General features: G+C 37.4%; 2 protein-coding genes and 1 pseudogene across 2 annotated transcripts; 1 reads left to right on the plus strand and 2 right to left on the minus strand.

Moving 5' to 3' along the window:
• Positions 1-15,208: 15,208 nt before the first annotated feature.
• Positions 15,209-20,151, minus strand: LOC130437642 (alcohol dehydrogenase class-3-like). The gene is made up of 10 exons (XM_056769052.1): positions 19,996-20,151; positions 19,533-19,599; positions 19,356-19,457; positions 18,969-19,119; positions 18,459-18,546; positions 17,670-17,889; positions 17,286-17,546; positions 16,623-16,755; positions 15,943-16,081; positions 15,209-15,426 (listed from the first exon to the last, which is right to left on the minus strand). Exons 2-10 carry the CDS (start codon positions 19,548-19,550, stop codon positions 15,402-15,404), a joined length of 1,137 nt encoding a protein of 378 aa, XP_056625030.1. The 5' UTR covers positions 19,551-19,599; positions 19,996-20,151; the 3' UTR covers positions 15,209-15,401.
• A 1,393-nt stretch (positions 20,152-21,544) lies between these two features.
• Positions 21,545-24,189, minus strand: LOC130437643 (alcohol dehydrogenase class-3-like; annotated as a pseudogene).
• Positions 24,190-24,752: 563 nt separating this feature from the next.
• Positions 24,753-27,960, plus strand: tmem144b (transmembrane protein 144b). Its single transcript, XM_056770413.1, has 12 exons — positions 24,753-24,816; positions 24,933-25,085; positions 25,156-25,278; positions 25,356-25,455; positions 25,681-25,761; positions 26,247-26,328; positions 26,436-26,509; positions 26,708-26,826; positions 26,951-27,070; positions 27,360-27,457; positions 27,551-27,604; positions 27,812-27,960. The coding sequence occupies exons 1-12, from the start codon at positions 24,753-24,755 to the stop codon at positions 27,893-27,895; spliced, it is 1,152 nt and encodes a 383-aa protein (XP_056626391.1). The 3' UTR covers positions 27,896-27,960.
• The last annotated feature ends 15 nt before the right edge of the window (positions 27,961-27,975 follow it).

Consider the following 27,975-nt stretch of genomic DNA (forward strand, 5'->3'; position numbering starts at 1 on the left):
TGTCCCTCCATCCAGCATTAAATGCAAAACATCTGCTTTCTCAAGCAGAACAACTGATGAAGTGTGATATGTAACAGTATGGTAAGCCTATCTATACAGTTAGTCAGAGTTATTGCAATTCGCAATATCCCATCAACTACACTAAGATTATCTATAGTTCTAGCTTGCTTCTGAGTATTTTTCACTGATAACCTTTACATACTGTTCACATTTCCTTGAAATATTACTTCTAAAAGCCAAGATCAAGTCACTTTATGTCAAACATGAGCACAGGCGTCTGTACAGTTGGAAGGGGATGATTCCTAATTTCTTAACTGATAACAAGCATTTAAAGGATTAAGAGGCATCGACATTGAGAGCAGAGATTAAACCCTTTGTCTCTCTGCTTGTCTTTTTATGCCTTTCTTTATCTGGATAAATGTGAAAATAAATTTCATTTGGTACAGATTTATTAAAGGACATGATGTGTTTGCAAGACTGGAACATATTTAAATTTAAGTTAAACACAAAATTTGGGAGCAAAATATGTGGTTATCGCTTTAATTTAATTTAATGTGAAGCAATAATCTGAACTCTTATGTGAAACATTCTTTACCAAAAAACTACTGTTGCACTTTAACTTGATTAAAAAAATTAATTGTATTTACATTCCATGAAATCGGACAAACTTCATAGGTCACTGCCATCGTAATATATTCATATTTTATTTATACATGTATTCATTTATTTTTATATTTTATAAATATGTTAAATGCAGTAACCATATTTTGCGCTTATCTCTAATGCTGCCTTCTGAAGATGAGGGAAATGATCTCAAAACCACAAACCTTTATGATCATGTAAAGAGCTGCTGCATCTTCCGATATCTGATGTAACTTTGGCATGTGTCCTGCAGTATCTTGGAGACAGGTTGCTTTCCCATCCTCCCCCAGCTGATTTGTAATGAACGAGCTGCCTTACCCAAACAAATGGGCTCTCTGGAGAGACATCACAGCTACCTCTTTAATCCAGGAAGTTGCTCTTATCACACTCAAAATGAAGAAGAAAGATGGCTCTATATGATATGTTCAACGTGTGATTGAATAAGATATGGTAAACCAAGTAAAGTTATCAGGATGTATAAAAGAAGAACCTGTTGTATGGTATTATGAAATGATGATGTAGCCTATCTTAAGGTGCGCTTGTTTGGATTTTGTAAATTGTGATCATTTCTTGTCCATTTTATAGTGTTAATTTTACATTGTAATTTAATGAAATGTGAAAAACCTTTAACCATAAAACACTTAACACACGCTTGAAAATCTATGAATTATTTTGCTTTATTGCCCAACGGCAATCAAACTGTCGACAGACAGCCCTTTTCAAGAAGAACATTTCAAAGATAGGTACTGCAATTTTTAAAAGATAGGCCTATGCATAAACTAAAGTATAATCAGACCTTTTGGAACAGGTCCATATATTATGCAAATAACTATCCCTGGAAGGAAAAAGAACAGCAAGGAGCTGAAAATCACAGAAAAGCGCATGCAAAAAAATAAACTGAACTCCGAAAGTGGGATTTGGCAGCAGGAAGAGTAATTTGTGCAGCCGTCCTGATGTTTGGCGCCGTTCATTAGACGGCTTCACGGTGAGCTAAAAGCTGCTTCCAACATTCAGTCCACTCCCACGCAAAACGTCTTCCGTGTCAGGCACCGCACACAAACACACATTAGACTTGTAGTCACATATTCAATAAGCCGGGTCATTCTCTACATCATGTTTGTTTTGCTGGGTCAAGAACAGTCTGTCATAAATATAAATAAGGACATTAAAACCCATCAGCAGCACACTACAACTGGAGAGATATTCTGGGCCTGCATTTAGATGAGGTGTGTGTGAAATGGCACTGTTTTTATAAGATGATCCAAACTGTTACATTTTATTACCAATGGCTTTGCTACTTGCACTTAATATTGTGTCATGGAACCAAGCTACTTTCTGGAATCAAGTTGGTTATGCAATATTAAAATAATACTATATGCGTCTAAAGCGAAGTTTGCAGTCATGTAGCATGCTGCTCACAACTATTCGGTGCCTACTGGATTCAAACAAAGTCACACCAGACTGAATACATAATTTGTATGTTGTATTCATTCTTTTTTGTTGACCAGTTTGTCCGTTGAGAGCTACTTTTGAAACAATATTCAGAATTCCATGTAAGGGGACCCGCGGTTTATGTGAATAGAAAAAGCTCATTCTGAAGTGAATAAAAACATAACACTTCATTATGTTAGGTCTTTATACACCTCTGAAGAAATATTTATGTATATTATATTTGCATTTCTGTCAACAGATCATCCTAAATATTACACACAGCACCTTCACATATTTTAATGCATATAGATGCAGAAAAGGACGGTATATTTATCTATGAAATTTGCATAGCGTTTGGAGACTATTGAGGGCACAAAATATAAAAATCTAATTTTGAACTGGAACACCTTAACTCAGTTGGCTTGCACTTTTAAAATGAACTCACCATATAAAGATTAGGTGTCTTTAAACAGCTGTGGTTTTACAACTTCTGAAACATAACACAGCACAATCTTTGATTTTTATTATATATACGCAAAGTACACCTGTTTTATCCATCAGTTTATAATGCCAATGTGTGTGTGTGTGTGTGTGTGTGTGTGTGTGTGTGTGCCTGCGTGTGTGTGTGTGGGTGTGAAAGAGAGAACATGTCCGCTTCAGAAATACAATCATTCCTTTGTTCTTCTCTCAATAATAAAAAGCAAATAATCTAAATAAAAAATGGAACCAAGGTTTCCACCCAAAAGTTCAATTGACAAATCCCATTTGTGGAAATTCACTGAAAGTTTGAAAACGTCTGATTTACTCACAACTTTTAAGCACTAAAACTTGATGGTTTGTCTCTGTCTGACTCATTCTGGTGGAAATGAAATGATGCCCCCTGTTGGCAGAGATCTTGTGGGGATTAAGATATGTCCCAGGATCAGGGACCTGCTCGGTCCCAAAAGAGGTCAAACAAATATTAATCAGCAATAGCTCCGTCACAGACACGGCACATCCTTCCAAGGGGATGGAAGGAGTTAGGAATCAGATGTTGTGGGAATGGGGGAGTAAAGACACCCCGGATGCCTGGATGTGTATGCGTAGGAATAGTAGTTTACCATGGGACAGGAATGTTTGTCTTCTCGCTGCCATCCTAAGGTTGGCAGAGCTCTGTGCCTGCACCATGTGTGCCAGTGTCAGCCAGCACAGCCTGCCCCGCCTCCACCTGCTCATTCGGGCAAAGCTACCACGGCGCCATCTGGTGCCCGGTGCAGCCATGCAACCCATGCCATATTTACTCAGTGCATATGAGCAAACAGAGCAAGCAGGCTGAGCCAGGTGGCAAATCCGGCCGCCCGTTTGACTGAAGGCCTGGGCCGGGCCTGAGAGGCCCAACCCGACGGGGGCATCAAAGCCGGCCCGGGATTTACAGAGTAACCAGCCCCTAATCCACCCCCTTATTGGCTCCATTCATATTGAAATGTGTGATCAGAGGAAAAAGGGAGAGCCTGGTCTGGCCGGAGAACAGGCCTGCACAGCTGCAGGGATAAAGTTCCACCATGAGAGAAGCACTTTATTAGATGGCTAAGGCTTCATTGATTGGATTAGAGTTTGGGGGGTCATGTGTGGTAGTCTCAGTGTGTTTGTGTATACTGGGGGTGGGGCGGTTGAAGAAAATGTATTTTTCCAAAGAATCTTCTTTCTTCGAGTGCGTGTGGCGACCTGCGATGGGTGCGTTTGTGCAACGTTTGTACAGTTTTGGTTGGTACATGACTTGGCAAAGCACGAAAGAGTGACAGAATCAGGGAATGGGTAGAACAAAATGGAGAGCAAAAGCTCAGGCCTGGTGTCTGTGCTGAGGATTGATTCCATATCGCCCTCTCTGTATGATCCTGTCTGGTATTAAGTTGTAGCGCAGTAGAGGTTTTTTGCCAGACAACTGAAACAAGAATTAGCTAGTGACTTAAAGGTTTTCTCTGATTCCTCTGCTAGGAAGCAAAACCCGTTCAGGAATGATTGAATGTGGCTTACCAGGGATCATAGATTATCCTCTGCGCTGTTTTGTTTGGGGTAGATAATGCATGCATTGAATGTGTGTGTGAATATAATTGAATGAATGTGGTTACATTTTAATAGAATTATTTCAATATAATTGATCAAACAGACTTAATAGGAATACATAAATGTCCTAAAAAGTGTGGACATATATTGATTAAAAATAAGATTTCAGAATTTACCATAGACCTAAAAAAAGGCAAATAGCGTTCATGGTCTCCAATTGTTTTACATTGTACATTGTAATTGAATTCGCAAAATAGTTCCACTAACTTTTACTAAGAGACATTCAATCTTTTTTTTCATTGTCTTTCGCTTCATACATTTTATTTACTTTGACAGAGCACAGATCCTAAAAAATACATAAAACTGTAAATGTAATTTGTTTTACATACAAAAATATTGATATAATCATCAATGAGATCATCCAAAAGTGACAAAATTAAGTTAAAGAGAAAAAACACATAATGACCAAAAGCAAAAATGCCTCTAAAATTTTTTATGTGTTGGAATACAACCAGACTTGGACTTGGCAACAAGGATTTTAATGTATACAATATACCGTATATTTTTTTCACTTTATCCACAAAAAACCTTCTACTGCACTGCAGCGATTTTAGTCTACACCTAGAAGAACAGGATAAAATCAGAAGTTAAAGCTACAAGCTACACAGATTTTTGTTTTTGAATATAGAGGTTATGTAAATGCTATTTGGACCTTTGGCTCAAAACTTTCCTGGAGAATAGCCTGTTGAGATTCCTCTGGAACTCTAGCTAGCTGACAATTGTAAAAAAACAAGTATCATGTGCAAATTAAAGCATTGTTCAAACATCAACAAATTACACTACGAGATAGAGGTTGTGAAAAGTCTTTGTCCAGAATGCATTAGTGGGTCCGAGGGTCCGGCTAATCCATTTTGAGAGTGTTTAGAGTCTCCAGCCAGCAGACCTCAGTGGAATCCATGTTCAAATTGAGCCGGCCCTGCCAGCCGGCTAGCTAGCCATGAACTGAAGCCACACTTGACATCTTATTTAAAGCTTATTGAGTGAAAGGACTTTGTGCCAAGCAATTTCACAGTTATTTGCAAAAGATAAACCTTGGATCTGGAATCAGAGCATTGTAATCTGACAGAGGGGAACAGTTACCGTAGCTAAAGCCCTGGGTTTTTCTTCAATGAGGCAATGATGCTCAGAGCTCAAGTCTAAAGGGCCATCACTTTAACAAATTGACAACATGAAGAATCTCACGTCACATTGTATTGATGGATATAATCAATATGGGATATCTGCCTATTTGTTTAGATTGAATTAGTAATGCACATCTGTTGCCTGGTGTGCATGTTTCATATCAAATGTCAGTCATAATATCTATCAGCATTCCTCATGTTCAAACATCTTTTCACCAAACGCCCACCCTCTTGTTCCTGCCCGCGGTATGTGTCCCTGCTCACCCGGCATCAAAGGAAGATTTGTTACCCTTTGTGGGAGGGGTGGGCCAGGGAGAAAGGTCATGTTCCTCCGCCCTTGCAATCTAACATACTCGTGCTTTCGAAAATAACCTCTTACCAGTGTTAAAAAAATACACATGACCCCTTCCTCGATTCTTATATTGCTTCATAATAATTGGTTCAGTGCTTAAACGTATATTCTGTCTCTTAGAATGAAGTCACTGAACTCACTTCAACCTACTATTGTGTGAGAGGAGCTCCAGTATTAAAGCAGGTGCACAAGATTAAAGGACGCTGCCACATGTCGACTCTCTGGCTTGTCAATAGTCAAATTTTATCAAGCATGTCAACAGTTATTTAGTCTTTTTGAACTAGTCGTCCTTTAATTTGTTAGACCGTACATTTGAGAAATGTCTTTGACGCATAAATGTATTTTCACTGCATTAAAAATGCACTTTTAAGTGCCTAAAGGGATGGGTCACCAAAGAATATGATCTTGCATATGACTCTTCCTTCTGTGAAACACAAAAGAAGATATTTTGAGAAATATTTTTTATCAATACAATGGAAGTCAGTGGGGACCAATGTTGTTTAGGTACCAACATTCTTTAAAAATATCTTCTGTCTTCTGCAGAAGAAAGAAAATCATAAGTTTGAAATGACACAAAGGGTCAGTAAATTATAAAAATATTTTGGGCTGAACTATCACTTTAAAGCACACAAATTGCTATTGAAAAAAGAATTACATGAATCCCAATGGTTTTAACAAATTACATTGCTTTACAATTCTAGCAAGGTTTAAATCACTATTTTAATAACTTAATAATTTCATTATTTTCAACTTAACATTCAAAGGCCCATTAAATTAGACTTTTCTGTCCTAAAAGTGCAGGGGTTCCTTATTTCCCCTACATGCCAAAAAAAGAGACAAAAGACTAAAACAGAAAAGAAAAGAACATCAAGAAACTGTGTATTTCTTAGAGGCCTTTCATGTGTTACCCATGGATTCACCTTCAGTAAAACAGTCCTGATAGAGTCATCTGGTGAAAGCATGGTATTCTTCTTTGGTTCAAAATGATGGGAGATTTACGTCTCAGTGCCATAAACGTTTATAATATTTTTTCCAGGATGAAGATTTTTTAAGCATATCTCTAGCATGAAGATATAATTCACAGAGCCTGTAAATCACCGTGCTGTGGCAGAATTTCAAAGCATTAATACTGGACTGCTAGAATGTGATAAATTATCTCTTTGACGCTCCTCCATTGAACGTTGCACTAAGGTTATACATGTGAACGGGTGAACAGGCAGTGTTGAGATTACTGTAAAAGTCAAGCAGTCTCCCAACTCTGATTCTAACACTTTTGAGTTTGACATTTACTTTTCCATTGTTTGTGTGCTATGCTCCATCTGTGTAGTTTGGCTGACATTATTATCTTGTGAAAAGTTGGAACAGAATCAGGGTAAAATAATGACACACCATATTTCACATCACACACACAGTCACAGCGTTTCTGAAGTCTGTGGCTTACTTGGTAAATTGAAACCCATGAATCCATCATAGCACTCTGGTGCATTTCCACCACTATAGTACAACATATATTTTCAAGTGAATCACTCTACTCTCATTGTTTTATTTCATTTCTCCTCTCTTTAGTCACGCGTTGTTTTCATCACGAGCCTATGGGAATTGCCTTGCCTCTCTTAAAACTGTATGTTTGATTATCTGCACGTTAGCTCCCTCGTGTGGTCATAATAACGCATGTCAATTTTGGTCATTGTTGAAGGTTGGATGTTTTGTTGTAGAGGATGTTTATCACGTATTGTTGGTATACATTTTTAATATTGTTGTTTAACATAGCAAACTTATAAATAAATTATTGAAGGTGTAATTATTATTTTCATTATAGTCAGATACTGAAGTTACTGACAGAAAGTGAATGATATTCGCCTGACCTTAACAAATCTGCCCCATATGGTGACCCGGTTTATAGTGATACAAAACAGTTTTTTTCCGATTTTAAAATGTACTTTGTACGTTTCAAAATTATCATTTTCAATTATATTCATAATTCAACCAATTTGCATTTATTTGCATTTATTTGCATTTATTTGCACAAAGCGAAAACTGGAAAAACAAGTCAAAATAACAGAAAAGATGCTCGCTTTTCAAAAAGAAAGTTCACTTTTAAGCAATACAACCATATTTTTTGTACATAGGCTTTTAAGGGAAAATATTTTTAATGTGATAACCTCGATTTTTATCACAGTTTTCCTGTGTCTTGTCATGATTTCAGTCTTTCAAGTTACTGTTGGATGACTTTGATTTTGTGGAAATTCAACAGACACTGGACTGACATGGCCACAATTCCTAGATGTCTAGAAATGCCGATTAAATTAACATTTGGAACGGTCTATTTACTTTTCAGAGGCTGTATATTTATTACATGTATTACATTTCTATCTCATGTAAGTCTACAAAAATGTATGCATTTACTTTTTTTATGTTAAATTACTGAATGCAAGAAACGTCTTGTTAATGTATAGTTAAACTGTACAATTAATTGAATCTCACTTTAAATTATTAAAATGTACTTCATATTTTATTCATTTTTTATTTTTTACATTAAATGAATGTACAATTATATTGTAACACGAATACACAGTAATACTAGCTTCAGACTTAGCAACAAACCTTTGTTCTCCTAAATATGGGCTGTTCTTCCATGAATCATTTATTTACGCCACCACATTTTCATCCCCAAAATATTCACCGTTCAACATGTAAAGAACTATAATCCGAGGTCATCTGTCTTCAGTAATTGTCTGTGTTATTTGTGTCTCCATTAGTGTTTACCTGTGACTCAGGTAATTAACACCTTGTGCAACAGCAATTAAGCACACCTCTGTGGGTGGCTTTAGGGCTGTGGGCCAAGACTAACGTGCCTGAGGATCTGCCATTATGTCAGCCTTCCAAAGACATGCTCATCGCCGGCCACCCACACACAACCGACTAAATACTACGTTCCAACTAGGCCATAGATCCTCACTGTTGCCACAGTAACCAATGTACAGTTCTAACCAACACAGAGGAACTGATTGGCTCAGGTTATAGACCTTGCTGACTCAGTAGGCCTCAAGGTAAACATTCAGAGCAATGATAACCACACATCAACTTACGCAAATTGTCTTCCCAGACAAAGTGCAACATTGACCTCGCCGCAGATCTTTGTGATTGACATATGGTCTCTTGCGTGTTTTTGGGGCTGGGTCTCTAACCAGGTGAGCTTTGAATACTTCTGATGAGGCTACCTGTTGGGGCAGATATTTGGGCACCGCGGGGTGGGAGATGCCCTGAGGGCCAGCGTGACTGGATTAGGAGTCAAATCCTCCTGAGCTACACACAGGATGGGTGGGGAACTCAATCGCACAGTCTAAACGGTTGAAAGAGAGGTGAATCTTACCTAAAAAAATCACTTTGATTAATCGTTTGATGATGAAATGTTATTTGATGGCGAAAACAGAGACGTCAATTTCACGCAAAAAATATTTAACTTTCATCTTTCAGAATTTATTTCATTCAAAGGACATTTTGTATCCATTGCAATGGACTCTAAATCCAGTATATACAGTCTATGTTGATAGCTCCTATCATCAGTTTGAGGAAAGAGACCAGAAAACATAGAGGTCTCCAAATCAAGGGGAAAATTATGTATTTAGTGTCACACAAGCTGTATGTGAGCTTTTCCTAAAAACACAAACATAAGCTCAGCTTCCCATCTGAGCTCCAGAGGAACCAATAAAGCCTCTATTACAGAGAGGATATGGGGCATGTTTGTCTTTTCTGACACAAACCTCTCAGTCTCACAAATGAAATCACCCTCGCACAAACAATGCAGCCCCAGTTCTTTTCAAGTCTTCATCATCTTACTGTTCTGATGGGGAACCTCAGTATTGGACTGGTGTTGACTCCCAAAACGGCATCTACACCTGCGTTGTTGAAATTGTACTTTGAGATCTATTTTCAAAAAAGCATATTTTCTTTCAAATCTAACTTTGATCAAAAATAATGAGCTTACTGGGATAAAAATTGCCTTTAAAAACACGTCACCTCAAAAATATTATTTTCTCATCAACACTGTAATATCTGTGACCCTACCTGTGAAAAAACAACTTCCTGTAAGATAATTTTTGGGATTTACAGCTGCTTCAATCATTTTTTCACATAATGTAAGGAATACTGTGAATTTAAAGAATACCGTTATATCTTTAATATTGACAAAGTATCGACATACAAAATGTAAAAGCAATGTTTAGGATTTCAAATTCCAGTATTTTTTGGTGAAAAAAGTTAAACACACTGTCATACTATCAAAATGATTAATAATTCAAAATAACAATTTTAATCAAATTGTTAGTATACCAAAATATCTCAAAAATCATTAACAACAATAAACACGCACTGCCTTTTTTTTACATTTATTTGGTTATAACTAAAAATGAGACTAGCCTGGATGTTACATCTTTATTTAGATTACAGGCAGAATGTTTCAGCAAAAACTGGATAGTAGATTTGACATGAATCACATGATAGCAAATTTTAAATCCGTTTATGGGTCCTTCAAACACTCCCTTACAAATTGACCTTTTACTACTATGATGTTTTTAAAGACCAAGATCCTACGTGGCAACAGGTAAAGAAAGTTACACACAAGAAGCAGCTCGTTGTACTCACTAAAAGTGAAAGATCTGTTCCCTAGGTCTCTGGTATTGAGAAGGCATTACATATTCACAGGGGGGATCTAATGCAATTATGAGTGTTTGCTTACACCATGTGTGGCCCCCTTCTGCTGCTCTGTGCCACTGGCTGCCCAGGCCAGCCAGGAGGAGATGAAAAGACGGAGAACGGGAAGCCAGTGTGGCTCTATTTGTTTTCAGAATTTAGTCCATCTCCCCTCGTGAGAGACCGATCTGAGACCCCTGCTAATTAAAGTTACCCAAGAAAAGCGTGTAGAGAAAATGATGTGTTTGGATGTGAACCGAACTCCAAAGCAAGCTGAAAGTCAAAAGTGGGGTTCGGGATGGTGAATAAATATACACTATGTATAATTTGACAGCAAGTAGCTTGTTATTTGAGTATACGTGTTTGTTTAAAAGATTAGGTAATGCTTCTTTATTAGCTGTCCTCTGAGGAGGTCTGTCCCGTGCACATGCACGAGGGCCATCTCAATTACCTTAACCTCAAATAATGGGAATTAAACAAAAGTTTAGTTTGTTTTTAGTCTCCTCATGAGATAAGCTCTACCCGCGCGAGTAACGTGCATAGAGCTACTTTCTAAACTTCAACAAGCCTCACGCCCGGCTTGTTTGACTTTTTTTCATATTTTGACTTTGTGCCTGGGGACCACGGTGACATTTAATGGCTGTGTGTTTTGTGGCTCTGTTGATATTAAGCAAATCTGCCGCTGCTTATATTTGCTCTTAGGGATTTTAAAAAGTAAGCAGCCACAAATGGGAAAGGTTTCCGACCACCTGAGGGGGAGGCGTTCGATATTTATTAAATAGATAAAGCCCCGCAAGGCACTCACAGTATGAGGTTAAAACACACATTCCTCCCCCATAAGCAAACGTTCATATTCAATCAATTCTCTCTTCCAATTTGAGCCTGAAGTAACACTGTTCACCGCCATTTAAACACGAATTGACCTTCCGTTTAAATATATTCAAGTTATGCTGACTCTCTTACTCTAAAAACAGGGAAAATGAAGATCTTGATGTGTAGATCAGAAGATAAAGTGACAAATCCATTGGAAATCTCCAAGCGGCATATGGTGTAAGGTTTAAGCCCATGAGCTATTGAACCTAGGGCCAGGCTTAACTGAAGGTAGCAGACAGCGTATATTCAAAATGTCGTTTGTATCTCTGTTGTGTGGGTGGTAGGCAGAGAGTGATGATGCTAACTGCTTTTTTATTTGTTGCCTTTTGTGTAACCAGCTTACATTTGGTGGCCTCAACCGAGGGTGTAAATTTAGATTTTATGTCAGTAAAATAAAAACATGTACAGTTCGAGTCAGCCCCTAAATCATATGCGCTAAAACCCGTCCTTATATTTAGAAGCCAGACGAAATGTGTTAACAATGCAGTTGCGTAGTTGCTCCACAAACACCCATGCAAACCCTCCCTTTAGGTGGTGTATATACAGTATGGGTGTTTTTTGTATCCGTACAGAGCTGTTACACAACATGACCTAAATCCCTCAAATACCGAAGGAATCATAAGTCTCGGTTACAGACAAATTTCAGCATTGTCTCGAGATTTCTTAACCCACAGATATTATAACCCCGTTGGAATGAGAGGACTATGATGTAGATACAGAAGGAAGTCATTGCAACAGTAAATGATTTGCATTTAAGCCAAGCATTTTCTTTTAGGTCTGCTAAGGTTTAATAGGAAATGCAGCGCACAGTATATCAGGTTTGTGTTTATTTTTACGTCTAGATCTTTTCCTTCAAACTCTATGCTAATCCTATTCGGACAAACTTCAGACAATGAGATCCGCTCGAGTGCAGGTGTTCAACTTCAGCATTGTTGACCTCCTCTAACCCTTGCAGGCACTTTGATAAAGGGTTTCCCTTGCTAGGGCTGTGTCGCTGGATCCGGGTTTGCTGTGTTGAGCTTTAGGCAGGGGATGTCTGAGGCATCGGCTGGCATTAACACTAATGGCCCGGATTTACTGCTAAAACAGGGCCTCTACTAGGGTGGTCTTTTCCCTGTCTTAGCGACGCATTCTTCCATGGCAGTTTGGGCTTTGTGTTCATCTGAACTAGGCCTCTGTCTCTCTCTCAGGCAGGTTATCATTGCCACTGAAGCTTGAGCGTACCATCAATTAAGACAATCCGGAGGTTCTGTTGGTTCATGTTCCCTGCCATATCCTTTGAGGTTTGAACAACACATGAAAGAAAACCAAATAGATGTGCACATCTCAAAGCAAAGAAACGGTAAAGAATAGACACAACCAGAACTATATTTTATGCCCTACTTAGCACCACAAAATAACTTGCTCAAATGTTAGGTTAAACAATCAAGACATTCATATACTGAACGATTCTTGGCTTTGTCTGTTCATACTTTCACGGGGAAAAACACTATGTCTCAAGTTTGCAATGTTGTGTGCAAATTTTGTTCTACCTGTGAAAATAATTACAACGCAAAAATTTACATAATTTTATAATAACATGATTACTTACTTTCAAATGGAGTTTGCAACATAGAGATTCAATGAATCACAAGATTTGTTTAAATCCCTCAGTTTGCATAACTTGATGGATTTTGGCCCGGTTTCTACTGAGATGACAGATGAACAGGTATGGTGAGTCTCTCTTCTTTTCATTCACAATGATCAGCCTGAGAAGAAAGCAATTTGCTTTCTAACAACCCTTGACAAATGGGTAAAAAAATAAACCAGGTTCATTTTAATGGATAGTTCACCCGAAAAGGAAAATTCTGTCATCAATTACTTACCCTCGTCATTTCACACCTGTATGACTTTCTTTCTTCCACATAACACAAAAGAATATTTTTAAAGAAAGCTGGTAACCGAACAACCCATTTACGTATTTCTATTGTATGGACACAAAACCAATGCAAGTGAATGGGTGCCGCTGTTGTTTGGTTACATTCTTCATAATACCTTTTTTGTGTAGTGCAGAAGAAAGTCATACAGGTTTGAAATGACAAGAGGGTGAGTGAAATGTTAAGGCAATATTCCTCAAATACCTCACCTTTTTGGTGTTTCGTGTTCATACAATATTATTTTACTTAAACAAATAAAACTGATGCCTGACACTATGTGGTGGCCCACACCCACTGATCTATCATCGATCACCCTGCCACAGTATTCCCTGAAAAAACTTGTTTTGTTATTACTCAATCCTATGAGAGTCCTCTATACTTCAGGTTCTAACATTTTTATTTTCATATTATAATTTTAGAATTATAAATACATTGAAAAAGTTTTAAACACTTGCAAAAAATTGTATAAAACATGCTGTTTGGTTGTAAATGTTTTTTTAGATGATCACTTACAAACCTTCCATGGTGACATAAGGATGTATGGTGCCATCATCTCCACTAGCTGTCATTCAAATACACAGGTGCGTCCTCTCCCCCCACACACACACATACATTCAAACACCCACACACACCTTAAATATAATAATTAAGAATGAAATCTTTTGATCCTCATCTAAATATTGAGGAAGGCAACTCGGGCCCTTTGACATTTTTTCCCTTCCAGGCTATATTTGCTCAGCATATTTACCTACGCTGGCATTTCCGTTGTTTGTCAATTTTCCTTATGAGGCTGTCATGGCTGTCGGAATGATGCACGGGCTTTCTACACATTTGGCAGGGTAAACGCCTGATATTTGCATGGGCCGAGCTCAGGAATGTGTCTCATATCTGTCACGGTTAGCGCAGAGGACAAATCGTTATTCCTCATTAGAATCTGATACGCCATTGCTTTCTTGTCAATCAAGCGGATGAAAAACAAGGGCAGCAAAATCAAAGAACGCTTTTTACCATTGGAGTAAATTGTTAAATACATAATAAATGATCATATTTTCAAACATTACCTGCATGTAAAATATTGCATGTAACGCAGAAGAGTTTATTGGCGGTCAAGTTCTTTGCAGTCATTCTTTTTTTAACTGAGACATTAATATACCAAATCAATCTACAGTAAATGACCTACTCGATTATGTACACTGTCATTTTGCAAGATAAATTTTGATAAATAAAAAAGGTACAGTAACAGAATGAGAGAAAGATCATTTGTAAATGTTGCCCGTACAAAATTCCCATGCTTTACAAATAAGCACGCAGATCAAGCACCTGTTGCTACTTGTCGTTTGATGTCTCTATCTCTCAGCAATCTTTCTCAACTTCAATAGAACGGTTGAAAAACTTCAAAATCTGATTGATTGGAGTATACGGCCATGGGAGGGGTAATGGTGAGGCAGACCCCATTTTTCCATTTGGGGGGGGGGTTCAAGAGTATTTGATCTTAATGGAACTACAATAAAGCAAATTCCTCGACAGCTATTCCAGTTCATCATGGATAGGATTTTTCCCAGCCAGCCTTTTGTCTCTAACTTGGACAGGCCACAACTGCTATTCTAACCCTCATGAGCACACTATATTAAATCAATATATACTATTACCAAGGTCAAAATGCAACCCGTGATCAGCTGCATGTGTTTCCCCGACCCTCAGTGACACGGACCCATCCGTTTCCCTACGACAAAATTTTGGTCTGTTTTTTTCCCGGGTGCGTTCTTCACACAGCATCTCTTACTATAAGACAATGAGGGGTCCGATGATCATATTATAGTCGATGAAAATCGGTGGATAGTGATTTCAAAGGACAATAATGGCAAATATTTATGCATCGTAGTGGTTTGCTATGATGAAATAAAGATGAAATGATACATGTCAGACTGGAGAAACCTTACACCATGTGTCTCCATGCAGACAGCATGGGTAGAATCTTGAGTATTGCTCCAGACTGAGAGAATAGACAAGGGGAGTAGACGAGCACTGTTTGGCAGTGCACGCATGCCATCTACTGTTAAAAATGAGATACAACCAAATCAAATACAACTGTCTAGCTTTATTACATAAAACTGAACAGAAACGATCTTCCATAAGAGCTTTTAAAAATACACAAGAGCACCAGTCAAGTGAAAAAACAACAAAACTAATTTTATACCCTCCCTTTGTTGTCCTGACAGGACAGAATATGGATAGTCTTCTGTTTGAGAGAGATTAAATGTCACGTCCATTTCACATCTTGAGCACTGTACGAATACTGAAAGAGAGAGAGAGTGAGATTGTTTGATATTGATTTAGTATATACTGTATTTAAGATTAAATTGAATAGATTGAATATAAACATTTGTTTGTGTTTGTAATATAAATAAAAAAATAATTATTTAATTCCTTGAATGTAATTAAGATTATCAGACAACCTAACAAGATAAATGGTACTGTATGTAAACATATCATTAGAATATTGTTTTGCTACAATATTTTGCATCCAATAGATTAATACTGCCTTCACGTGCTCTCGGAAATGTAATAATTCCCACTTCAACCCGGAAATAATTTATGGAATGGCGCTCTTTTAATGTTAGCAGATACTTGTAATGTTTTAATGCTACTAAATCATTAGTTACATACTAAAAACTTCCGGGTTGAAGTAGGAATTACAGAATTTCCAAGAGCATGTGAAGGGTGCATTAGGTATTAAATGATGAATGATTAACGCAAATTTAATTATATAAGCACAATAAAAATGTATTATCAACAGATGCACAGAATTTACCTTTTCCCATTGACCATGAGATCAAAAGCTTCATTAACTTTATCTAGGGTCAGTGTGTGTGTTACAAACTCATCCAGCAGAAGACGGCCGCTCATGTAGTCCTCCACCAGCTTGGGCACTGCTTCTGCACTTTTCCAACCTGTCAAGAAAAAACTTGAACTTGTTACCTGTGTATTTGTTATTGACGTTTTTAATCTAACTAAAAGTAATTTATATGAACTACGACTTTTGCATCAGTAAACTACTACATTGACATTTATGCATTTGACAGACGCTTTTATCCAAAGCAACTTACATTGCATGAAGATATACGTTTATACTTGGGTATGTTCAATCCTGGGATCGTACCCACAACCTTGGGTACGCAATGCTCTTACAACTGAGCTACAGGAAAACATGTTTTATTACTAATAGCTAATTATTTCTATACTACTAAGGTAGTTTTTAGGTTTAAGTATTGGGTAGGATTAAGGGATGTAGAATAATAAAAAGCATGCTAATAAGCAACTAGTTAGTGAAAGTTTAGACCCTTATCTAAAGTGTTTCCTTTTATATCACCACATTTATCAAATCTAATTTAACGTCTCAGAAACATAGATTATCACCACTTCAGTGAACTGAAATCAGCTACCACGATCAGGCACGCATATGAAAAGTGAAAAAAGCAGAATTACTCTTACCACCAAAATAGGAGCCTTTTAATGTTTTTCCTAGCAGGATATCTTCAGAGACCAGCCTAAGTTCCCCCTTAGGAGTCCAGCCCACCATTACACAGACTCCCCCAGCAGGAGTGCATGCTTCCAAAGCAGCCCTCTGTTCATAAAACAGGATACTGTGTTAGTTAAACATGGCTAACTAATCCACATGCCTGTAACATGCTCGCAAAATACAAACCCATAGTAAATATATCTATTTCTAACCTAATATAATTAGCTTTTCTATATTGTACCTGCCAAAATTAAAGACATAGTTTAAACAACAATAAAAATTAAATCTTTATTCACCCTCATGTCGTTTTCATTTTTAAACATTTTTAGAAATGTCTTCGTGATTTTGTGTATATGCAATGAAGATGTAAAGTAGATGGGATCCAATTTTGTGTGGTTACAGTTGTTTTTGGAAATGTCTTTTGTGTTCTGCATAAGCAAGTCAGTCAAAAAGGTTTGGAATGACATGAGGGTGAGAAATTGATGAAAGATTTTTTTATGTTTGGGTGAACCATCCGTCTAATGTAAATACTCCAAATTTCAGACATTAATACACATAACTGTGTGACTGTGTGTGTCTCCTACGAAAAGTGCTACACAAATAAACTTGATAGGCTACTGGTTTTTGGTACGTACCACAATTGCCACATTCCCCACACATTCGAGAGCAAAGTCAACACCGCCATCAGTCAAATCCTTCAGCACCTCCTGAATAGGTTTACTGTGGTCCTTAGGGTTTACAAACTCAGTTGCTCCAAATGTTTTGGCGATTTCAAATTTATCTGGGTTGATGTCAATGGCAATGATTCGTTTAGCATTAGCAGACTTGCATCCCATGATAGCTGCCAGCCCAACAGCTCCTAAACCAAACACTGCACACGTAGAGCCTGCTTCTACCTGGGGTGGAAAACAGAACAGCAAACATCTCACAGCAAGCTGTTTCTGATTGCTTTTACTGTATTTGCTTTTTGATTTATTTTATATTATTGTACAAATTATACTTCGCACACAAACACACACTTTGCCTGTGTTCACTGCTGCCCCAAATCCTGTAGATACCCCACAGCCCAACAGACAGACTTTGTCCAGGGGTGCGTCTGGGTGAATCTTGGTGACATTGTCCTCTGGCACAACAGTGTATTCAGAGAAGGTGCTGATACCAATAAACTGATAAACCTGTTGATTCCTGCATGTGATTCTGCTTGTGCCATCTGCAAGAAGACACTGCTGAGTTTGTACCCTGGACAACAGTGAAGAAGAGTACACATATATTAATGTACGACACATAATATGCTGATGCACTCACTATACTATGCACATTATTAAAATCTGCATTTATACTATCACATACTGTATATACAGTATGCATTTGTACTATGGACATTATTAAAATAATAATAATATACACTCTTCTACTATAATACTGACCAACCTGTGTACATCCTATATTTGTAGTTGTGATGTTATTTACAAATCTATTTCTGTAAAGTATTTGTAATCTGTTGTATTGTTATGTTTAAACACTGTACAGAGGAAAAAAATGTATTTTCTTATTGTGTACAGAGAAGTCTAGTGTAAATTATTGTAATTATCTGTATATACTGCCATGTTGATCGGAACTGCACACAAGCTTTTCACCTACTGTTGCACTTGTGTGTACGGTATATGTACAATACATACCATAAAAGGATTTGATTTGACTTTATTAAAAAGTTGTGATTTATTTATTATTTCATGAACCACCTTATCAGTCTATAAAAACAACTCCCAGCAAAATGATAAAGACATCACTTAATCATATGAAATCACCAGTTTTTAGTGCAGAGGTTTGTCTTTGGGTTCAGGCAGCGTTGACATTGTCCACACTGTGCCAGGAGAAGAGGAATAACTTTATCTCCTGTGAATATGGTGGAAAATCAGCATTTCACATACAATGATGTTATATAAATTGTCAACAGTATATGATATTCATTTCAAGCTTGCATACGAGTCGTTGCACATCATATGAAACTATAAAAAATGAAATTAAATAACTTTGTTTTTCACATGTCAGCACGTATTTACATTACATTTCAAAACAAATAGCTTGTTTGTCTATTTTACTGTTTTAATAAAAAATGTTCTTCATGTTTCCCTGTAAAATAAAAAGCCTTGACCAATAAAAATACATTATTATTTATTAAATATTATATTTAATATTATATATAATATTATATTTATAGCCGTTTTGACGGTACAAGGTTTCCGCGCTACAGCAACGATATTGTCAATTAAATAGTTCACAACAATGTTAATATAGACAAGGTTGTTCTGGTATACCTTTGGATAGCTTTGTGACACCTGGTCCAACACTCTCCACCACTCCAGCCCCCTCATGTCCCAGGACCAAAGGAAAAGGCCGGGGATCCATACTTGCCCCACTCTCATGCAGAAAAGTCCAGTCTGTGTGACATACTCCTGATGCAGCTATCTGATGTTTAATGATAATCATTGATCAGTGACATAAAAGTCTACACCCCTTATTGTAATAAATTCAAACATGTAATGATATACATGTTTCCACACTTTTGGATCAGTTTATAAGAGTCAATATAAGTTTTTTGTGGACATAGATTTGGAATATCCTTTATAATCTGTTTAATACACTTTTTTGTTGTTTTTAAACCGGACACGTAGTCTGATTCGGCCATTGTGTTTTAGACCCACCTTAATGCGCACTTCATGGGCTTTAGGTGGAGCAACCTCCACTTCCTCAATGGAGACTGGTTTTCCTGGTTCCCATGCAACTGATGCCTTACACTTGATCACCTTTGAGAAGAAACAATAACGTTTTTTGTGTGTCTTTAACAGCAACCATACCAGGCTTTTATTGCGTGACCTTACCTTGCCCTCGGTTTCCATGACAACCGCACTCCTTTAATACAATTTATGTGATCTGCGTGACAGCCTTCTACAAGAGTTGCAAAAACATATGACAACGTATGACATTTTTATCATTTTACAATACAATAATAATTATTTTTGTCGGACTATTTGTTTTCATCTCACTTTCAACTCCTTAAACCGCTTTATTACCATTGTGATAACGGAACCAAATCATGTGACGTTACATTTCAAAATGCAAACATTTCATTTGAACTAATAAACATATCATCTTAAACCCCTAGAAATCAACAAGTTAAACAGGTTAAAAATAGTGCCTAACAAAACCATAATACAGTTATATTACAGACCCAACGGCTAACGGGTAGTTTCACCAGTGCTCATTCGCCGATCACTCGCTGTGGTATACATTAACTACTATATAAATATTTGTACAGTTTGCATGTTTTTATGACAAACTTACTTTCCGACTGGTGTTCAGAAGAGAACCTTTCGATATACTTCTTTGTACTTCTACTATAGCCTATATGTTATCTGACATGCTGGATAATTGACACGTACACCCGTTGAACACAGTCCAAAGTACTAAGTACAGCTTGCATGTAGATAACTCGACTATATGTATCCGTTTGTGCCTCATTCTACACTTACCGCCATCTACTGGAGCCTTTGGGAAATCCGAAACACTGGATGTGAAAGCTTTGACTTTAGTTAAACATCTTCATTTTTGCTGTTTAAACTAATTCAGTGATTGAGCCTGTTAAAAAGTCCACAGTCTATGATATCTGCAAAATATTGAAAGAATGTTTTGGTAATCATCTTTATTTACTACTAATACATCTGGCAAAATCATTTTTGCTTCCTTGCCCATAACATGACCTTCAAAGATAAAATGAACGGTGACATGAGGTTTCAAAGGGCATTAACAGTAAATATTTAAGAGACTGCATTCTTTGTGGTTTGCTTTGCGACTGTGTGAAGCATAAACAACTGCACTCTTAGTTAATGTTTAGTCAAGCAACAATGAAGGTATATTTTACTCTGTAATGTATCCTCAGTCTCTTTATGCAGTTGATCACAGCCAAACCAAATGTAACAATTTTATTGTGCACAGATATTTATAAAATGTTGATGCGGAACATAAGAGACCAATGGAGAGTACTGATAATGGGAGCATGTTTTGTTTGAAGGAGAAGGGTCGTCATCTCTATGTCACATCTTGATCACTGTACGAATACTGAGGAGAGAGATCATATCATGAACAAAATATATGAGAATTATCCATACGAAGAGCTCTTTTCCAAAACGCTATAAATCCATTTTAATAGTTTTCTTGAAAATGACATTTTTTTACCTTGACACATACATTTTGTTAATATTCAATTTATCCTGTTAAAATGGTCTGTTGGCTCAGTCTGAACATGTTAAACAATGATTGTTGAATGAAACGACAATATTGTCGTTTATAAATTCTAATTTTATTTGAATTTTTTTCAAAACGCTACAAATCCATTTCTTTTTAAGAACAAACAAACAAGATCACATGAAACATATGACATCAGGGACTCATACTATAAATGAATATAAATCAAATAAATGCAAATGCATGAAATAAATAACAGCCAAACAAAAATAAATAGTAAACAAACTAAATAGTAAAATAAAATAAATATTTTCAATTTCATGTTTCAATATTTTCCACAACATACAACAAATAATTTAAAAATAACATACAAATACCACTAACGAGCGAATTTTGATTGGTCGAGAGGACATTTAGGCTAAAAACAGGTTCGGGACTTATAGCGTTTTGGAAAGAAACTGCATCTTGCAGTGCATTTTAAACAAGGAAATATAGCGATTTGGCATGAAACATTGATGGAGCAGTGAATGGCAGGACAAACTCATTTTTTTTAAATTTGGCTTTTAATTCGTTTTGGAAAAGAGCTCTTCATATGCACATATGCACACTACACATAGGAAAAACTGACGAAAACCAATGTTTGTCTTTGTTAGGAGATGTGCAAAACTGACCTTTTCCCACATACCATTAGATCAAAGGCCTGGTTAACTTGATCTAAAGTCAGTGTTTGTGTCACAAACTCGTCCAGCAGAAGCCGCCCGCTCATATAATCCTGCACCAGCCGGGGCACTGACTCAACACTCTTCCAACCTGTCAAACGAAAAGAACAAGGTAGTTACTTTTCATTTTTAAACCAAATTTCAGGTTTTTAGAGGCACAGTCACCTGGCGCTTTATTTAAAGTATTTTTTTGCTTTTACCTCCAAAATAGGTGCCTTTCAAAGTTCTTCCAAGTAGGATGTCCAATGGGGCAAGAGAAAGTTCCTCCACCTCAATCCAGCCCACAATCACACAAATTCCCCCTGCAGGACTGCACGCTTCCAAAGCAGACCTCTAATAAGCAGAAACATAATAATTACAAAAACAACAACGCCATAAAATACTTTCCCTTAAGACTACATGGCAACTTGACTTGCAAATATTTTGACTTAAGCTTCATGTGATATCACCTCATCTTCTACTCTTCTTAATACCAGTCATTGGTACTAACCATAACTGCCACATTCCCCACACATTCAAGAGAGAAGTCAACGCCACCATTAGTCAACTCCCTCAGAACCTCCTGAATGGGTTCACTGTGGTCTTCAGGGTTCACAAACTCAGTTGCTCCAAATGTTTTGGCAATCTCAAACTTTTCCGGGTTGATGTCAATGCCAATAATCCGGGCGGCACCAGCGGCCCTGCATCCCATGACGGCTGCCAGCCCGACAGCTCCCAAACCAAACACTGCACACGTAGAACCAGCTTCTACCTGCAGGAGGAATACCAACTCCAATGTGACATACAGTACTGTGGTGGTATGTGATGTATTGTTTTAAGAGAAATATCACGCAACAAACACACTTTGCCAGTGTTCACTGCTGCCCCATATCCAGTAGTTACCCCACAGCCCAGCAGACAGACTTTGTCCAGTGGAGCGTCTGGGTGAATCTTGGTGACATTGTCCTCTGGCACAACAGTGTATTCAGAGAAAGTGCTGATACCAATAAACTGATGAATCTGTTGATTCCTGCATGTGATTCTGCTTGTGCCATCTGCAAGAACACCTTGTTGAGTATTCTGCCTTAAAGGAATAGAGAAAAGTGTGCATAAATTAAGCAAACATCTGTAAGCCCACCGCAGTGCTTCGAAAGGAAGGGGAAAGTCGTGAAGTGAGACGTTTGTTGCAATTCGCAACCTCAGCACTAGATACCGCTTAAGTTCACACACTGGATCTTTAAATAATATAATAATAAAACAACTATTTTTCCCCCTAATAACTGCACCTCTTCACTGTCTAAAGGTGATGTTTAAAAATATAATGATGTTGCATAAGGGTTTGGGAGATCAAAAATAGAATTTCTCCTCACCAGTTTTTAGTGCAGAGGTTTGTCTTTGGGCTCAGGCACCGCTCACATTGTCCACACTGTGGCAGGAACAGAGGAATAACTTTATCTCCTGCAGACAGATGGTTATGCAACTGTCTGAGTTACGACAACTGGCACGTCTGCACTATTTTTTTATGTTTTTTTATTTACCTTTGGACACCTTTGTCACACCTGATCCAACACCCTCCACCACTCCAGCCCCCTCATGTCCTAGGACCAAAGGAAAAGGCCGGGGACTCATTTTATCAGCTTCATACAGGTAAGACCAATCGGAGTGGCATACTCCAGATGCTGCTAACTACAGTAACATGGGTCAACAGATGTATTAGTATGGTAACAACCATACAGTGAATTCTGTACAGAAGTGGTGTATGGACATACAGGATGGTGCAAAAGACTTAGGAATGTTAGTGAAAATTCAGATTTACTCACCTTCAAGTTGTTCCAAAGCTGTATAAATGTCTGATGAACAGAGATAAATATATTTGGAAGAATGCATATAACCAGATTGATTTTGCCCCCCGGTTGACTCCCATAGAAGGAAAAAATACTATATTTTCGAAGGTGAGTAAATGATGACAGAATTTTCATTTTTGGGTTATGTATCCCTTTAAACATATTGTTAATACATTAAACTTCATTTGAGTGAGACCTATTTAAATTTCGAATTAACTTCTATTAACTTTATGGATCCTAAAATTAAAAAAATGTATGTGGACCAACCTTAATGCGCACTTCATTGGCTTTTGGGTGGAGCAACCTCCACTTCCTCAATGGACAGTTGCTTACCTGCTTCCCAGGCAACTGCTGCCTTGCACTTAATCACCTTAGAAAACATATACAGTTTGTATAACATATGATTTTAGCTGACGAGATTCACAAATGCTACAACAAAATGTGACTCGGTAATTCCCCACATGTAACGTTACCACGTACCTTACCCTCAGTTTCCATGGAAACTTAACACTTTCAGTATAGCCTCCAAAAAGTTTACACAAACAAAACGTGTTTGATAAATGCCTATACTGTGTACTCTAACAACAAGTGTAACATGTAACATTTAATTAATGTTCCGCATATAAAACATCGTAATTTGAAATTATGCCAGGGCAAGATATGAAAAATGATTGCATGCAAAGAAGTTTGCAAATATATATGATGTGAATTACTGTTATCTTGCACATAGAGCAGTGAAGATTAATCGATGATCAAGGAGTTTTTGTTGACACTTGAACTTTCTTCCCCTGTTCAACCTCGTCGGAACAGTAAACGCGATCGCCATCTATTGGAACATTTATGCGATCGAAAAGTCCTGACTCTAAAAATGTAAGAGTAACAAGACAGCTGACGCTTTTTTATTTAAAACACTCTACGAATACTGTAGGCATTTAGCAGACGTTTTTATCCAAAGGGAATTACAAAAGTGAGAACAACAACGAAACGACTAAAGAGACAGTAATGCGAAGTGCTACAATGTTTCAAAAACTGTTACACACAACTGGCAGGTAGGCAACATGCTAAAATGTAGTAGTACAGTTTGAATAAACAATATATTTCATTGATACGTTTGTCAATGCAACATTGTTTGCGAACGGTCATAGCCACAGTGGAAATAAGTTAATTGGTTAGTGATCAGAGTAAATTGGCATTAGCTAAGTAGGGAGTAACAGTGGGGTCAATTAATGACACCTGGTTTACAACAAACCGTTTGACCTTTTCCCACAATAACAAATGTTTTCGTCTGTCACTGAGGTTTTTTATAAGAGGACTCATGGCTTTTATAGCTGAAATTGTGCTTTTTGTTATAACATGCTTTAGTACATTGTCAGCTGAAGGTATATTGTATGTTAAATAGAAGTTTAATACATTGATTGAGACCGTGCCTAACCTTGCAGCTGATATTAAATATGGTTCTCATGTACTTTTTTTACAAATCCTGTTTTATGTCTAGAGCCCCCTTGCACAAGCAGTGGCACTGCCAAGGTCTTTTCCTCTAATGAAGCCAATAGTACTGACACAACCTATGGCTTTGTGGCATGTGTGCTTGCAATACTGCTATATGGAAGTAATTTTGTTCCTGTTAAAACGATAGATACTGGAGATGGTGAGGAGTGTATCCTATACTCTTATCCTTCAAACCATCGTTCCTATCTGATAACCTGTTCTGTTTACAGGAATGTTTTTCCAGTGGGTATCGTGCTCGGCGATATGGTTCGTTGGACTGGTTGTTGACACTTTGTTTCACCCATCTAGATCCCATCCTGCAGCTATGATCGGGGGAGCAATTTGGGCCACTGGTAAAGTGTATGTGAGAGTGAATAAGCATGTGTTTAATATATGCTGATGTTTTGAGGTAGCCCATATTTTCTCTCAGGAAATATAACCGCTGTGCCCGTTGTGAAGTTTATTGGCCTTGGACTTGGAATTTTGCTTTGGGGATCCAGTGGACTACTCATTGGATGGGCAAGCTCAAGGTAAACTTTCTTGATCTTTGACGTAAAGCTCAAACTGTTGGAAAAAATGTGTTTTGAAGAACTAAGATAGTCCGGGCAGTGGTACTAATAACCAGCTATGATGGGCTCTCTGCAGTGAAAATCTGAAATAAACAAACACATGTAAATGTGTTTTATTATTTGTGAAAGTAATGACATGCATTATAGGCAGAGGCAAACTAAGATTGTCTATTTGTGTTTCTCAAGGTTTGGTTGGTTTGGGTTGCAACCAGAGGATGTATCCAAACCCATACTCAATTATTGTGGAGCTGGCCTTTGTTTGCTCAGGTAGGGAAAAAAGGGGTTTCTTTGTTTATATTTCTAACGTGATACAGAATGTACTGAAGCAGTTACATGCAAACATTTGACGGAAGACCGTTAAGAAGATATTTAGATATTTAGCCAAGAAATTTGCACTGATTGGCTGAGACCCATATTGTATCAGAAAGGAGACGCTCCAAGCACACCTTTTAACACAGACCCAATTTTTCCGTTCAGATTGGATTTCTAGAGATACAGTAGACCTCGCAGAGGTCTCTTTGAGATCAAAGAGCTCCTGTATCACTCGCCTTATAACCAGCTTCTCTGAAATTGAAAATGCAATATTCTGTAAATCCCCTCCTAAGACCTGAAGTGAAATTGTATTGGTTCTCCGTTCTATCTGAATTTTGCAAGACAGCCTAAAACATTTTGTTCTATTTTTTATTTATTTTGAGGAAATCTCTTTGAATCTGTCTAGATTTTTCTGTAACACAGTTATGTCTTTGTTTAAGTGCCATCATATTCTTCTTTGTGAAAAGCGATGTTCAGAAACGTTCTTCTGCTGAAACCATGCCTTTGTTGATTGATGACAGGGTGGGTTTTCACATTCTAAGCTTTTGGATGCTGTGTAGAATGTGTTTTGGTGTATTTTGTCTTGGATGCATATATACATTTTGCTGACTGCATGTGCCTGTCTTTAGAGGTTAAACCCTGACAACTCAAGTTCCAGTGATTCATGGGTGGACACGATTTCACCAAGGAGCAAGAGAGTGTTGTATGTATCTGTAGGCCTACCTATTTCTACTGCACTGGAAAAAAATACATTATTTTTATTTTCTAGTAGTTTTGTTGTCTTGTAAATATTCAAGTTACTTATGATCTTATTTTAAGCTGTAGATGCTTCATTTTATGAAAGATAAAATTACAGAAATCTATGGAATATTAATTTTGCACAATATCCTTTTGTTTACAGTGGGTGCATCTTGGCCATATTTGCAGGTGTCCTTTATGGCTGTTCTTTTGTGCCCGTATTTTATATTAAAGTCCATGCCACAACCAATTCCAGTATGTTCTTAGGATCCAGTCAGAATGGTATGTTTGCAAGGCAAAGAGTTTAGAATTTTTTGAGAATTTGGTATTCTTGTTTAATCCTTTAATGCAATATGTTAACAAACATTTTACTGCCTATTCTAATATGCTTTGCTATCCTTTACAGAAATTGACTACTGCTTTGCCCATTACAGTGGAATTTTCCTCATGAGCACGGTGTATTTTCTTGCTTACTGTGCAGCCATGAAGAACAGACCTCGGATATACCCCAGAGCTATCTTACCTAGTAATGTTGCTCATACATCAAATTTAATGTGGGAACATTATTATGTGTTTCCCTGCTTCACCTTAATTCTAAAAGCATTATCTGATGTATTTTTAATGGGTATTTTGCTACATGTTGCTTTTAATTTCCGGACGATTTAATGTAATTGGGTTTAATTTGTGAAATGCAGCTGTCAGCCATTGAACATTGTACCTCTGTTAATAATTCAGTAAGCAGATTTTCCCCTTTTTTTTCTATCTAGTATACTAGGTTTTTACATTTCTTAACTAATCTGCAATCTTCCATGCAGGTTTCTTAAGTGGCTTGATGTGGGGAATAGCCACATATGCCTGGCTAATGGCAAACTACTACCTAAGTGCAGTGATCACATTCCCTATAATTAATGCTGTAAGTATTGTGTATTGTACTGGCAAAATAAATGTCTTGTTTTATGTTGCATTGTTTATCTTATAATAATAAAAAATCCTGCTTCGTTTTCAGGGTTATGGTTTAGTGGCTGCCCTGTGGGGAAGTGTTGTATTTAAAGAGGTCAAAGTAGGTAACGGGAATTATGCAGTCTTTTTACTGATAAAATACATGTATACACTAAATGCACTGTAAGCTGCTTTGGATAAAAGTGTCTGCCAAATGCATAAATGTATTTGTTCATATGAAGCGTTGCAATACCAGGTCTATATTAAATTCAATGGTCACATCTTATGAAGGATGCATAAATGATAGAAAATCATTTTTATTACCCAGGGTGTCGGGAATCTGCTGACGTTTGTTTTGGCAACTTGCGTCGTCCTAGCTGGCTCCATCCTAACAGCTTATTCGAAGCTTTAAGTCTGTGCATGATATTACCACAAGGTGGCAATGGCGGATAAGTCTTCTGTCAGCATTCAGCTTCAGTGGCCCTTGGTCTC

This window comes from Triplophysa dalaica, chromosome 16 (genome assembly GCF_015846415.1).
Source record: "Triplophysa dalaica isolate WHDGS20190420 chromosome 16, ASM1584641v1, whole genome shotgun sequence".
In the NCBI taxonomy this organism is placed as follows: Eukaryota; Metazoa; Chordata; class Actinopteri; order Cypriniformes; family Nemacheilidae; genus Triplophysa; species Triplophysa dalaica.